At 35.2% G+C, this 13,352-nt stretch overlaps 1 protein-coding gene across 4 annotated transcripts in view; it reads right to left on the bottom strand.

Moving 5' to 3' along the window:
- Nucleotides 1–13,352, bottom strand: part of atp2c1 (ATPase secretory pathway Ca2+ transporting 1) — a 56,588-nt gene that overhangs the window by 27,180 nt on the left and 16,056 nt on the right. For all 4 annotated transcript variants that reach the window (XR_009999664.1, XM_008112768.3, XM_008112765.3 and 1 more), the window contains 8 exons: nucleotides 10,720–10,755; nucleotides 9,319–9,380; nucleotides 6,189–6,297; nucleotides 4,606–4,761; nucleotides 4,074–4,142; nucleotides 3,430–3,505; nucleotides 3,243–3,309; nucleotides 258–382 (listed from right to left, as the gene is read on the bottom strand). Coding sequence is in view for 3 of the 4 variants with exons in the window: in XM_008112768.3 (XP_008110975.2) it covers nucleotides 258–382; nucleotides 3,243–3,309; nucleotides 3,430–3,505; nucleotides 4,074–4,142; nucleotides 4,606–4,761; nucleotides 6,189–6,297; nucleotides 9,319–9,380; nucleotides 10,720–10,755 (700 nt within the window). In the remaining variant the exon portion in view is untranslated. The remainder of the gene's footprint in view (nucleotides 1–257; nucleotides 383–3,242; nucleotides 3,310–3,429; nucleotides 3,506–4,073; nucleotides 4,143–4,605; nucleotides 4,762–6,188; nucleotides 6,298–9,318; nucleotides 9,381–10,719; nucleotides 10,756–13,352) is intronic.

Below are 13,352 nucleotides of genomic sequence, written 5' to 3' on the forward strand. Positions count from 1 at the left end.
CATACATAATCCACATGCCAGAAGAGTAAGGCATTACCAGAAAGCCTGTTACTACTCATAAAAAGTACGTATATTTGCAACACTTAATTCCTTAAGTAGAAATGCTTTAAATATGCTGGAATACTGGCATGTTCAGAATGAAACATCACTTTAAATTTATTGCAAGATTGTTTATATTCAAATTAATTTGTTAGACATTTGGCTTATATAGTTATATAGATATGAATAGAACATCTCTACATTGTGGTTATTCTTACCTAATGTTTCAACAATTGGTAGCTTTTTGACGATAGCCTGCTTCTTAACCATTCTCATCACACCAAGAGCTAATGTTACTGTCACAACAATAGGCAGTCCCTCAGGGATTGCAGCTACAGCCAAACTGTAATTTTAAAAAGGAAATGTTTCAAAGACTCATTTCAAAGTTGTGGGTACATATGAAACATAGAAAATGTGTTATTTGTATCTCTGCTTCTCAACCTGGTATATATAGCACAGGTAAAAATCTTGAACATTTGGAGCACTGAGTTTAATTGCAATTCTTAACAAGTTAGGCTCCTTCCATCTCCAGGTCCTTCTGTAAATGTGACATAGCATTAACATTGTGTCTTAAAAGTAATGTAGCAAAAGAAAATTTACTGAAGAATATTATTACTATTTTTGACAAATACAGAATCTGAAATGCTTGTCCGGGTTTACTGTCAGCATTACTCTTTTAGGACTTGTAAATCCTGAAAACTTCTCATAAACAGAAACATAGTAAAATAAGCCCTTGAAAAAAGTGGACTTTCAGTTTCTATCAGTGTGGTACACCAACTGGTGAGATGTAACAAGTGTGGAGAACCCAAAATTTGTAGGACTGAGTAAAAACACAGTTTTGCACTCTTTTTTCTATTAAAAAAAAGACCTATGAAATGGCAAAAGAAAAAAATGGTTCACGCAGACTGAGGGCAAGCAACATTATTCTCATTCTGATGCCTCTCTAAGATCGTCTTATGTAATTTTTGTTATGTCCCTTAAAGTCATTTCTTAGTTATGGTGACCTTAAGATGAATCTATCATAATAAGAGATCATCATGACTAAGTTTTCCCAACAGTTTTGCTTATGTAACTGCTGATAGGTTATTTGCAAATACAGTTTAAGCTGATTCTTTAAAAAAAGTTTTGCCAGAAATCTATATTGAGAAACAAACCAGCTACTGTAAGGAAGCTAGGATATGTTTTAAAAGGTTAAGGGAAGTAGAACTGAAACATTCCTCACATTGACCACAAGCATTCAGGAATGAATATTTAGCACAGCCTTAGTTTATTGGTATGCCCATATCAATCACACTAAAATCAAAAGCCAAACAGAATTAGTATATTTTATGAATAGGAATCCCATGTATATATCCAATATATTACAGAAATATCATAATCTGCTAGGTGGAGATATACGAATGTGGGAATTCCACATATAAGCAATCTGTGGCATTTCCAGTTAAGAAGATTGTACTGTATTGTATTTATTTCTTGTCTCACTTTTCTTACATAGGAACTTAAGATGGTTAATAATAAATATGACAAAATGCAAATTAAAACAATGTAAATGCATTAAAATATAAATGTAATTTAAAAACATTTAACATTAAACATTAAAATATTAACATGCATTAAAATTCCAACCCTATCCCAAAATCCCAAGCATGCAATCCACAGTTGTCCACCTCTCATCAATAAACAGGAGGATAAAGAAAATCCATAAGGATAGCTGCCAAAACTAAATATAAGGAAACAAAAACTAAGGAGCAGCCAATATAATCAGCAGAAAACAGGAAACGCATCTCCAGGCAATCAATGGTGAATTGTGCATTAATAAATGGCCCAATTTGTTTCTATGGTTTCAAAGGTCTTCTTCGGGACTGTGGAAAATTTTAAGAGTAAATAATTTCTTGGAATATGATTCTGCAACAGAATTTAGATTTTGGGTTACAGAAGAGATTATTGATGACAGAATTCTGACAAGGAAAGATAATGGATTTTGAAATTAACATATTCGGTCTACGGAAGCCAAAATGAGGATCATAGCCTCATCCTACTCTTGTAATTTCTTACAGGTCCCTTTTCCTGGTACTTGAATGTTATTTTTTTAAAGCCTTCCCCTCGCCCTCCTGATCCTCTGCTGACACATACACAAAAAACTATCTTTGCCCTTAGCTCCCATTATTTTTTTCTGTGTCTCATAAATGGTGTGTATCAACTCCACAAATTTATGAAGTGAAAATTCAAACATTATTTATAGGACATAGGCAACATACAAATGTAATGAAGATTTTATAGACTTGAAAAATATGTTTTGTTTTATTATATATTGTCTCCCTTTTTCCGGTTTTATAGAAGAAGGCATTTGAAAGTATATACAGCTAAAAAGCAGAACAAAAGGACGGCCTTTTTATTAATAAATCATTCCCCTGAGCAATGTTTTCTGCTGCTGAACTGAATATACAGACAATATTGGGTCATACAGATCAGTTTTTCTGATTTTGTATAACGTGAATTTGAACTATACTGAAAAATGCTGAAGGAACATGCTTAATAAGGTGAAATATTCTGCCAGAGCATGAGATGTTTAAGCTTCCTCTCTATTTCTAAGGCAGCTTCTGTTAGTGAATATCTGTGTTATATGGAAGGCAGCATGGAGAAGACCAAAAAAGATCTTATGACAAAAGAGGGACATGGTGCAATAAACCACTGTCAAAAGCAACTTCACTGTTAAGATGCCACAAAGACCTCTTTGTGAATCTAGAAGTGGGGCAGCTGTTACTTTTAAAGCTGAATAAAATGACTATTATTTATTTACAGCACCAGATAGACAGCTGGACCTTTATTATCCAGACACTTATAATTTGATACCTATAGGGGTAAAATGACCCAGCATAGAAAATACCTTCCTGCTTAATGGCATAATAATACTTGAACTTGTTTCAGATTTTATGACATGGAAGTGTGTTCCTGCCGCCCTGCTGTTCTACAGTTTATGTATCCTATATGCAATACTGTTGAAGAGTAAAAAGAAAAAAAAGGAATCTCAGTTTTACAATTTTTAAGTAGATGGAACTACCACTCTGCAACAATTACATTTATTTTGGCAGCCAGCCCCTCTACTAGCACATTCCATTTTATGAGAAATTAACACAAATTGTGGGAATTTCTATTTGCCTGTTGACAACATCTACACATATTATATCACAAAACAATCTCACCTCACACCTATGGTAAACATATCCAGGATATGCTTTCCTTGTAGCCAGCCAACCAACATGATTATGCCTATAATAAAAGCAGATTTAACATTAAAAGGCCAATCCTTGTTCAAATGTCCACACACTTCCCACAGTCAGTTAGACTATCCCAGGATACTAAAGCTCAGTCAATCATCTGCTTTCTTACCAATTATACCAAAGGAATATAAAGAAAGTTGCTTCCCAAGTAGATCCATGCTCCTCTGCAAAGGTGTCTTTGGAGCCTGGATAACATAAAAAATATTCAATAATATTATTGCAAGGCTGTAAGGTTTTACTAATCTTACTGATTTGTCAATTTTGTATTATTTTTCTGTAGTGCTCTGCAACAGAGTGGCACAATGACCCATCTAAAAATCATACTGCATTTTTAAAAATTACACTATGTATCAGTTGTCTGTGAATCAAAGGGCAGGCTAAAAATGTTATGATTGCTACAGATTAAGCTCAGCAGCAGGCAACAACTTGAGAAATATTGTAGTCTTCTGTAACAATTGGGACTTATGGCACCTTAAAAGACAACTTTTATTTAGTATAAGTTCTCATGGACTTGAGTCCACTTCACCAGATACATACCTAAATTCTTATTAATGTGCCCTAAAATGCAATACAATTTCTATAAAGATTTCTACATTACACTTACTTATGTTTCCATATGCAAACAATGAAAAATATTTAGTATATTTAAGAACTTAGTATCAAAGTAGAGTCTAATTTCAAGTTACTAAAGCATGCAAAATCATCATAGGAAACGGTAATGTTTACGTTGCTCTTTCACAAATAACAACTTACTTCTTCTGCTTGCATCATCTTGAAAACTTCCCCAAATTCAGAGTTTTCTCCAGTTCCAATCACAATCCCCTACAAAATGAAAATGTAAGCAATTCAAAATTTAAGAAAAGGGGGATTGAATTAGAGATTTTAATTTTTCATAGCTGTGAAAGGTAATATAAAGTATGGTGAGCTGACTTCAGTTGTTCTTTAAAAACACATGGTCCATCGATATTTTAAATGTGTAAAGTTCTCTGAACAGTTAGAATGACTAATCTATGTTAAATGAGAAATGTTAAAATTTCCAGCAACCACAAAAAAACAGCCTGTAGACCAATTTATAGCCTCTAGCTAGCTCTAGTATGTGGAAAATATACTATTATTTGCAATGACCATAAAATACATTTAAAGATTAGATTTCCATAGTTTTAAAGTCACAATTTGCTTCAATTCCATTCATTTTGATATATATACTCTAACTTTGCATCTGTAATGCAGCAATCAGAATTCTTTGCAGCTAATCCTTGTTTTACTATTATCTGATAGAAAATACCTTTGCCTTCCCACATCGAACCAGTGTCCCCATGAAAGCAATATTGCTTCTTGAAGTAAGGTCTCCATTGGTAGCAGCTGATTGTGGTGAAGTGCATTTAGAGCAAGGAGTTGTTTCACCCGTCAAGCTAGACTCATCAATAGAAAGATCCACAGCCTTTGAAAGCAAAAGATAACAACATTGAATTTATCACATTATGATCATCTTAAGACTCTCTCCAAAGGGGAAAATGGACTATACACACTTTGTTTCAATGAAGAATGAATACAAATGTGCACAAAATAGCCAAGATACTTTTGAAAACAAGGAAAGGAAGTTCAAAAGGAATTTACAAACCATGGCAGGAGATGTGATTTCATTGGGACTGTCTAGAGGTGTTCTAATTACGGTATCTATATTCCAGAACTGCCTCTGCACTATAGGTTTAAGCAGCCCACAAGTATTTTCTAATTATAAGAGTATTTACAGGTTTCTAGTGAAATCCTTTTAGTTGCTTTTTCCTAATCAATATTCAGCATAAATGTAAACCATGTAAATTATGAGCAGTACTAAATATGCATTCAGAACTGCATATCCTGTTTTGGGGAGAAAAGCCACTTTTAAAAATTGATTTATCTGTCTATGTAGCAAGACAAAATCAATTTTCAAATTAATTTATAATTCAACCACTTAATATTAAGGGCTTGTTTAAAATTAAGAAAGTATAAACTCTCACACACATTATATTTAAATGGATACAATTATATTTTTCCAATTGTTCCAATTGTTTGATCCAGCAATCCACTTGGCCCTCCTAGCCCTAACTTAATATCTTGCTTTTACACTTTATTATCAGCCCCACCTTTGTAGTGTATTGCACAAGCCCCACCCCGCCCTGTGCTCGGCTATTAGTTGTTGCTGAGCTTATGTTTTTAATGATGTTTTATATGTTTTTATGTGTTTAATTCATTGAAATGAAATTGTATATTAATTTTGTTTTATTGGGCTTGGTCCTCATGTAAGTTGCCATGAGTCACTTTGGGGAGATGGGGTGGGATATAAGAATAAAGTTATTAATTAATATAATTGTATTCACATTTGTTTATATTCTGCCTTTCTTTCAGTAACCTCAATTTGATACAAATGGCTCTCCTCTTCACTTTATACTCAATAATACTATTTGCTAGTTAAGAATGAAAGAGAATGAATGATAGATGTTACAAAATATTAAATGGTTTGTCTTAACTTTAGGCTTTTTCCTTATATACAGTTAAGTGCAAACACTTACAAATTAACTAATATGAGGTCTGTTTTGTACAAAATCAGATCTTCTCTTGGACCAATTTTCCCCCTAAAGTTAATTTTAAATTTATATTTTAAAGAGTGTAACATTCATATTTCAGAGGAAGGAACTTGCAAAATAATCTTTGGGTATTTGCCTAAGAAATTTATTTGAAACTCATACAGTGTAAGGCAACAGGCAACTTGGAAGGCACATACACAAATACAAAGTTCACTCAAGTTACTGCGGTTGTCTGCTGTCTGTTAAACTACTACATTCAAAACATGAACTATGGTTTATTTGGAATTTAATGATTATATACCTCAAAGAGGCGTAGATCAGCAGGAACTCGGTCTCCTACGGACAGGCACACAGTATCACCTGGAACCAAGTCTCTTGCAAGTGTATGTTCCACTCTCCCTTCTCGAACACTGTAGAGAGACAAACATGTTTTGATAAACATATAATACTCTACATTTAATAGCTAACATGAAATAAGATGGATGGAGTGAGTTTAGGCTATTCCACAAGCCAATGGATTCAGATTGCAAGAATAGTGATACCACATAAATATTAGGGAAAACAATGTGTTGTCGAAGGCTTTCATGGCTGGAAACACGGGGTTCTTGTGTGTGTTTCCGGGCTGTATGGCATGTTCCAGAAGTATTCTTTCCTGACATTTCGCCCACATCTATGGCAGGCATCCTCAGAGGTTGTGAGGTATATACCTCACAACCTCTGAGGATGCCTGCCATACCCTGTTTCCCCGAAAATATGACAGTGTCTTACATTAATTTTTGCTCCCAAAGATGTACTAGGTCTTATTTTCAGGTGATGTCTTATTTTTCAATAAAGAAGAATTCACATTGTTGAAAAAAAATGAACATTTATTATATAATGTACAGTAGTTGTCATCACAAACAAACATAACCAGATAAACTGAATCCTATCAAGAATTTCTTGTTAGTACCATTATTTCCATGTACAAAAATCTATAGTATGACTACGTACATATACCAATCCTGCATGCTCTGGTGTTCTGTTTGGTGGGCATGCTTCCAAACAAAAACTTTGCTAGGTCTTACTTTCGGGGGAGGCCTTATATTTAGCAATTCAGCAAAGCCTGTACTAGGTCTTATTTTCAGGGAATGTCTTATTTTCGGGGAAACAGGGTAGATGTGCGTGAAACATCACAAGAGAATACTTCTGGAACATGACCGTACAGCCCGGAAAATGCACAACAACCCATTAGGCAAAACATCTTATTGTAAGAGCTATTTGACAGTGGGCTACACTATAGCTTGTCTTGAAGGGTGGTAAACCTTTGGATGGTTTTAACCAGAGTTTGGATAACAATCTCTCAGTAAAGTTTTTAATTTGCTGTGTGACAGTGGCTGTACTAGATTGTCCTTGAGGTTTGTTACAGCTCTATGATCATATGTGCAAGAATGGCAGATTTCAGGTAGCTTCTGCAGATTTAACAGGGGAATATTTCCTTGTTTTACTGGATTGACATTCTATCTTGAGTCTCTCTGGAAATTACATTCTGAATTCTAGGCATAGACATTATTTCATATATTGATCTCACTTCTCACAGAATGATGTGATCTCAATATTTTTCTTTTACCAATGGGACTTTTAGAGTTAAATCTACTCTATTAAGGGAATGAAGTCCATTTTGGAGGAAAGGACTTACTACAGCAGTAGATTCTTACAGAATAATATTCTGAGGAATTACATTTAGAGCAGATCCAATAAAACTGACATTATTTGTTAATTATGGATAACTGAAACCGCACTGATTTTTGGGGCTCTTATCTAAATGTAACTAAGTCCAACCTAGTGTAAAATACCCATGAGCCAAGAAGTAATTTTCATTTGCAGGACATTATTTACATATAAGGAAACCACAAAAGGTCAGCTCCCTCTTTAAATCTCTGCAGTATTTATAGGCATAGATATTGATACAGATACACATACAATATTTATGAAGTACTTGTCTGCTGACAGGCTTCCAATGCAACATAAAACATTAAAAACAAAAAGCAACACACTATGAAAACATTGAGTACCATACCCTTTTAAAACCATTTTTGACATTCATGGTAATTTCCTTTTCCAGACAGTCCCTGAGTAACAGACAAGATAGGTTGTGTAGGTTTGTTCTTAAGTTGTATGTGTATGCAAGTTGGAACAGATATATTTTTAGATGTAACTCCAGCCATTTTTAGCTTTTGGATAACACAGGAAAGGGTTATCCTGTGCTATATTTGTTTTGTTGTCTGTGCCTCTGTTCAGAAGATTTCCCCTCACTTTCTGTCCCAGGTTCAAATCCCAGGAGCGCCGTGAACTCCCGCTGTTAGCCCCAGCTCCTGCCAACCTAGCAGTTTGAAAACATGCAAATGTGAGTAGATCAATAGGTACCGCTCTGGCAGGAAGGTAACGGCGCTCCATGCAGAAATGCTGGCCACATGACCTGGAGATGCCTATGGACAACGCCGGCTCTTTGGCTTAGAAATGGAGATGAGCCCCAACCCCCAGAGTCGGTCATGACTGGACTTAACGTTAGGGGAAACCTTTACCTTTTTTACCTCTGTCCCTGAGACAATTGTATTTTGAAAATTTTGGTTGTCGTGGAAACAAGGGGTGGTGACAAAGCTTCAGTGGAGACACCTTTTCCCATTGTAACTCTTCTGGGAGTGAACTTCCCTTCCTAGGGGCAGATTTCTCTCAATTCCTGTTGTCTCACCCTCATTTGTAACGAAGAGTCATGTGTAAGTCAGATGTCTGTAATTTGAGGACTGTCTGTATTTTAACAGTGTTACACTTACCATCCCCTCTGTGATTTACAAACACATTCTTAGATGCTAGTAATTACAGAACCACTTTTATTTTTAAAAAACATTTATTCCAAAGATTTTCAACGAAGGGATTCTATTTTACAACTTAATTAAGCACCAAGTTCGCACAACATAGTAAGCTTTGCCAAAAAACTGCAAGACCTGTTATAAACACCATGTTGTACAGTAGTTCCTATTTGTAGTGGAGTGGCTGAACAAACTACCAGGTTTTACACTGTGCTTTGTATATCATTCTGAATTGCTAGCTTTCCCAATGAACCAAAGGAATAATATACAATAATATAAAATGAACTATAGATTGTACCTTTGCTTTACTGGAACAAAGAAAGTAGATTAGCAGCTGCAGCTAGATTTGCATAAGATGAAAATTATAAAGCAAAGCTCTGTAATTTGCTCAACCTCTCCTGCTACATGTAGTCAAGTATCCTGTACCATGATACAGTTTGTCCATAGTAGGCTATGTTTCCCACAGAACTTTGGCTTCTTGTGTCATAGCCCCTCATGCAACTGAGGTGCAAATATATATTATACTGTGTTATTGAGAAGCCATTTTCAGCTAAGTCAAAATGTGAACAATAAGATAAATCATACCAGTGGCATCCTGGAGGTACAAGTTTACTTAACTCTTCAAGAGATTTTTCTGAGCGATATTCCTGCAGGTGCACAAAAATAAAATAATAATAATTTGACTGATATTTATCATCAATTTTCTACTTTTTCTGTATGTTCCCAAGACCTGGAACACGGAAATGATTCTACATGACAAAAACAACATGCAAAAGCCAAATGGATTGACTCTTATCAAAGGCAAAAAAGCTGATTATTATTTTTTCTTGTGAGGAATACAGAACAGTTTTCAACTATGAAATGAAGTCTGAATCTTAGCATACTGTGATAGTAATCTATCCTCAAATCACAGTTATTCTCTATATTTTCAAGCATGAACATAAATAGCCAACTTACAAGCACTGTACATATGTAATGTTTGTATATCCAAATCTACCCACCAATCTATCACTTTTTCAGACTATTTCAGTAATATGAGGAATAAACTGCTCTTATATATGCTCATCCTAAAGGGAAGTGAACTAGCTATTATGCTTCTACCATGCACTGACAATTTCTTAATTAATTAGAATGCTTATTATGGTATTAAAATATTATAACAAACACAGGAAGATTAGATCAAGAAAGTCTCTAGAACAGGCATGGGAAAACTTTGGCCCTCCAGGTGTTTTGGATTTCAACTCCCAGAAATCCCAGCCAGCTTGCCAGCTTTTAGAAACGGTGGGAGTTGAAATACAAAACAACTGGAATGCCGAGGTTTGCCCATACACATCATTCAATGATGGGTCCCGGCATGTTATTGTGTGAGTCACACAATTAGGTTCTTTCTTCAAACTTTTCAGGGCTTCTCCTTATCTTGGAGAGCTCTATGGATAATTTATATAATTGCATGGCCATTTTGAGAGACAGGCACCTTCCAACATTATTGCTGTTGTTGTGTGCCTTCAAGTCATTTCCAACACATTGCCTATATATTAAACATGAGTGAATAAAATATAGGTTACTTGAATGCAAATGCTGTATGTATGCATGTGCCTTCTAGTCACCTGACTCATAGTCACCTCATTAATTTTTCTTACAGTTTTTAAAGAAAATAACACTGGTATGCCAGGTCCTTCCTCTGAAATACAGCCTAGAGCACCTGATATTTCCTGGTGGTTGGGACCCATCCAAATACTAACCAGTACAGTCCCTTGCTTAGCTTCCAAGATCAGCCAGGATTTGGTGCTTTTCAGGTCTTTAGTCCTCATGGTTAATTACTAGTCTTGTGCATTCGGGATAAACCTTAATCTGTTTTGTGTCTCAGCTTTCGGTGGGAGGTCTTGATCAGTTTCTTTTTCAAATTGTTAATATGGTTACCAGTTGGTAAATACAGCTTTTCTAAAACAGCTTATGCCTAGGATAAAGTGAGTTAAACATTCTTACCTGAACAAAGGCAACTGTAACAACAATAACTATTGCCTGTAAAAAAAAACACACACACACATGGTTGAACTGATTTTCTAATTGTTGAGTTAAATACACAGGTGACATTCAGGCGTATTGTTTTAATCAATGCATGCAAATTATTTCAACTATTTTTTCATACTAAGGATACATCTACATTGTAGAATTAATGCAGCTTGATGCCACTTTAACTGTCATGGCTCAAATCTATGGAATCCTGGGAGTTGTAGTTTAGAGGTATCAAACTGCATTAATTCTACCATAGATGCATCCTATGATTATGGTTGTCAAACTAACCGTCAAAAGTTATACTTAAGATGACACAAAGTGAAGGTCCAAACCACATATATATGTACTTAGATCATTATATATTATGGAGAATTAAGCAAGAAAATCACTACATAGAATAAAAATAATATAATAATCAAGTACAGTAGCTTTGAAAATGTTGCAGCCTATGTGGTTCCATGCCATCAACAGCGATAAGTCTCCCCTATGGTTCAACAAAGCATGTAAGTTTACTCCAGTTAAGAAATAGTCTCTGACAGATCCAATTGACATCAATTATGTTGTCATGCTAGTTGTGAAAAACTGTTTGCTCCCTAAAGGCTTTGGGACTGAACTAGTTTCACACAAATCTTCACACATATATGGTTTTATTCTACCTGGGTTTCTCTGCTTAATATGTGTTTAGCCTCGAACAGTAATTTTTATGGTTTACATCTTTTTAACTAGTCAGGTTTCATTGTATAGTAGGCGGGATTTAAATATTTCTATACTTTATTTAGCTCTTTAAAAATGGTGGTAGATAATATTCCGCCAGTCTTTCAGTCATAAAAGTTATTTTATTCAACAACAAAAAATGAAGAATATATTTTTATTTTATTTAATAAAATACCAATTAAGGCTGTAATTCAGTGGTCTGTGAGATAGCAATCCAGAAGCTCCAGAACTGATCAGTTCTGCCTAGATCAGTCTGTGAGTCCCCAGGTATTTTGGCTTACAACTCCCAGAAATTGTAGCCAGTTTACCTGCTGTTAGGATTTCTCGGAGTTAAAGGCCAAAACATCTGGAGACCCACAGGTTGAGAACCACTGGCCTAGATGAAGTCAAAGAATGTGAGTTTGGGGAGAGATCTTCCCCACATTAAAAAAAATGCAAGCTGGGCTTTTTCTTCTCTGCCCCTCAGAGAAATTCCCAATAATCTCTCTTTGACATCAGAACTCAAAAAGTATAGGTGTATTAGGGATATAGTAGTGGGTGCACTGAAATAGCTATGAATACGAAGGATCCATAGCTCTCCTAATCTCTAAACTGCCTGGAAATTAATTCCAACTTTGGTATAAGAGCAGATTAATTCTCTTCCAAGTATTTTGGCTAAAAGAAGAAAAATAAAGCAGATACTGAAGGAAGAAAATAGCCTACTCCCACTCCTCCCTCACTGAATAACATCACTGTGTAGGAACAGAGAGCACTGTCTGTAAGACTCTTAATAGGGGTACTTTTAAGAGATTTCCTTAGTATCTGCATCATTGATTAGGAATACAGCACCCCTCCAAATGTTGTTGGGCTACATCTCCTAACAGCATGATCCCGCATAACCATTGGTAAGGAACGCTAGTAGTTACAATTCAATATAACATATGGATAGCCACACATTTCCCACCGTGACCTTAATGAAAACAACAAACCGGTGCTTCAACCAACTAGTACAGTACTCTAGAAATTTCAGTGGAGCAGTAGAGATAAGCCAAATAAATTATATTCACATTTTGCCTGTATCTGTACAGCAATTTAAACTCTTCTGTATACTTTTCAAGAATATATACTTTACATTTATAAATCAAGTCTCTGCTGGGAAATTAGCAGCATGAAGTGTGGTTTAGGTAGGAAATCTAGGCATAACTTTTAGGTTTCAAAAGATTAACACTGTAAAAGTATTTGAATAATCCTGGATTAGTATCAGACAGTGAAAAGCCTGGTTACAAATGTCCCTTCGGATGTTTAGCACTTGAAACAGGTGCAAATCTACTCATCTGAAATTCAAAGTATTCTGGTCTGCACTTCTTTGTAGTTAACATCATTTATCCACTCTTACAGAGTGACACACCATGGTTGCTGATACACAATGGGTGCCAACAGGATGGTTCAAGAATCAGAGTTTGGTCAATAACTTAACCAAGCAAATAGGTTTTAATCACAAGTTCTACACTTCTTAAAATTCTGTTTAAACTGCCATTGTTACAAATCTTTCCATTCAACTGGAAACCATGTAACTAAACAGAGCCTTAAATTACTTTGGATTTACACAGGACAATCAGTTATGTTTCTGGGAGAAAGAAGAGAACAAATAATATGAGCATTGTTTTCAGTTTCTTTTTTGGCTTCTAGCCCAGTAAAAATACTGCAAAGAAAACTGTAGAAGAAAAAGGAATAAAGTTACCAGTGCAGAAGCATGGAAAATAATTTCCTAAAGCCTTTTCTCATCAAGATATTTCAACATGTAAGGTATCAAGAGATTATAAGACCTTCTGGAATAGACAGTATTTATTTACCATGTCCTGAATCTTTGCCAGAATAAGCTCTTGTTCAAGCCAAGCAGTCCATCCTAT

This window comes from Anolis carolinensis, chromosome 6 (assembly GCF_035594765.1).
Source record: "Anolis carolinensis isolate JA03-04 chromosome 6, rAnoCar3.1.pri, whole genome shotgun sequence".
Lineage (NCBI taxonomy): Eukaryota > Metazoa > Chordata > Lepidosauria > Squamata > Dactyloidae > Anolis > Anolis carolinensis.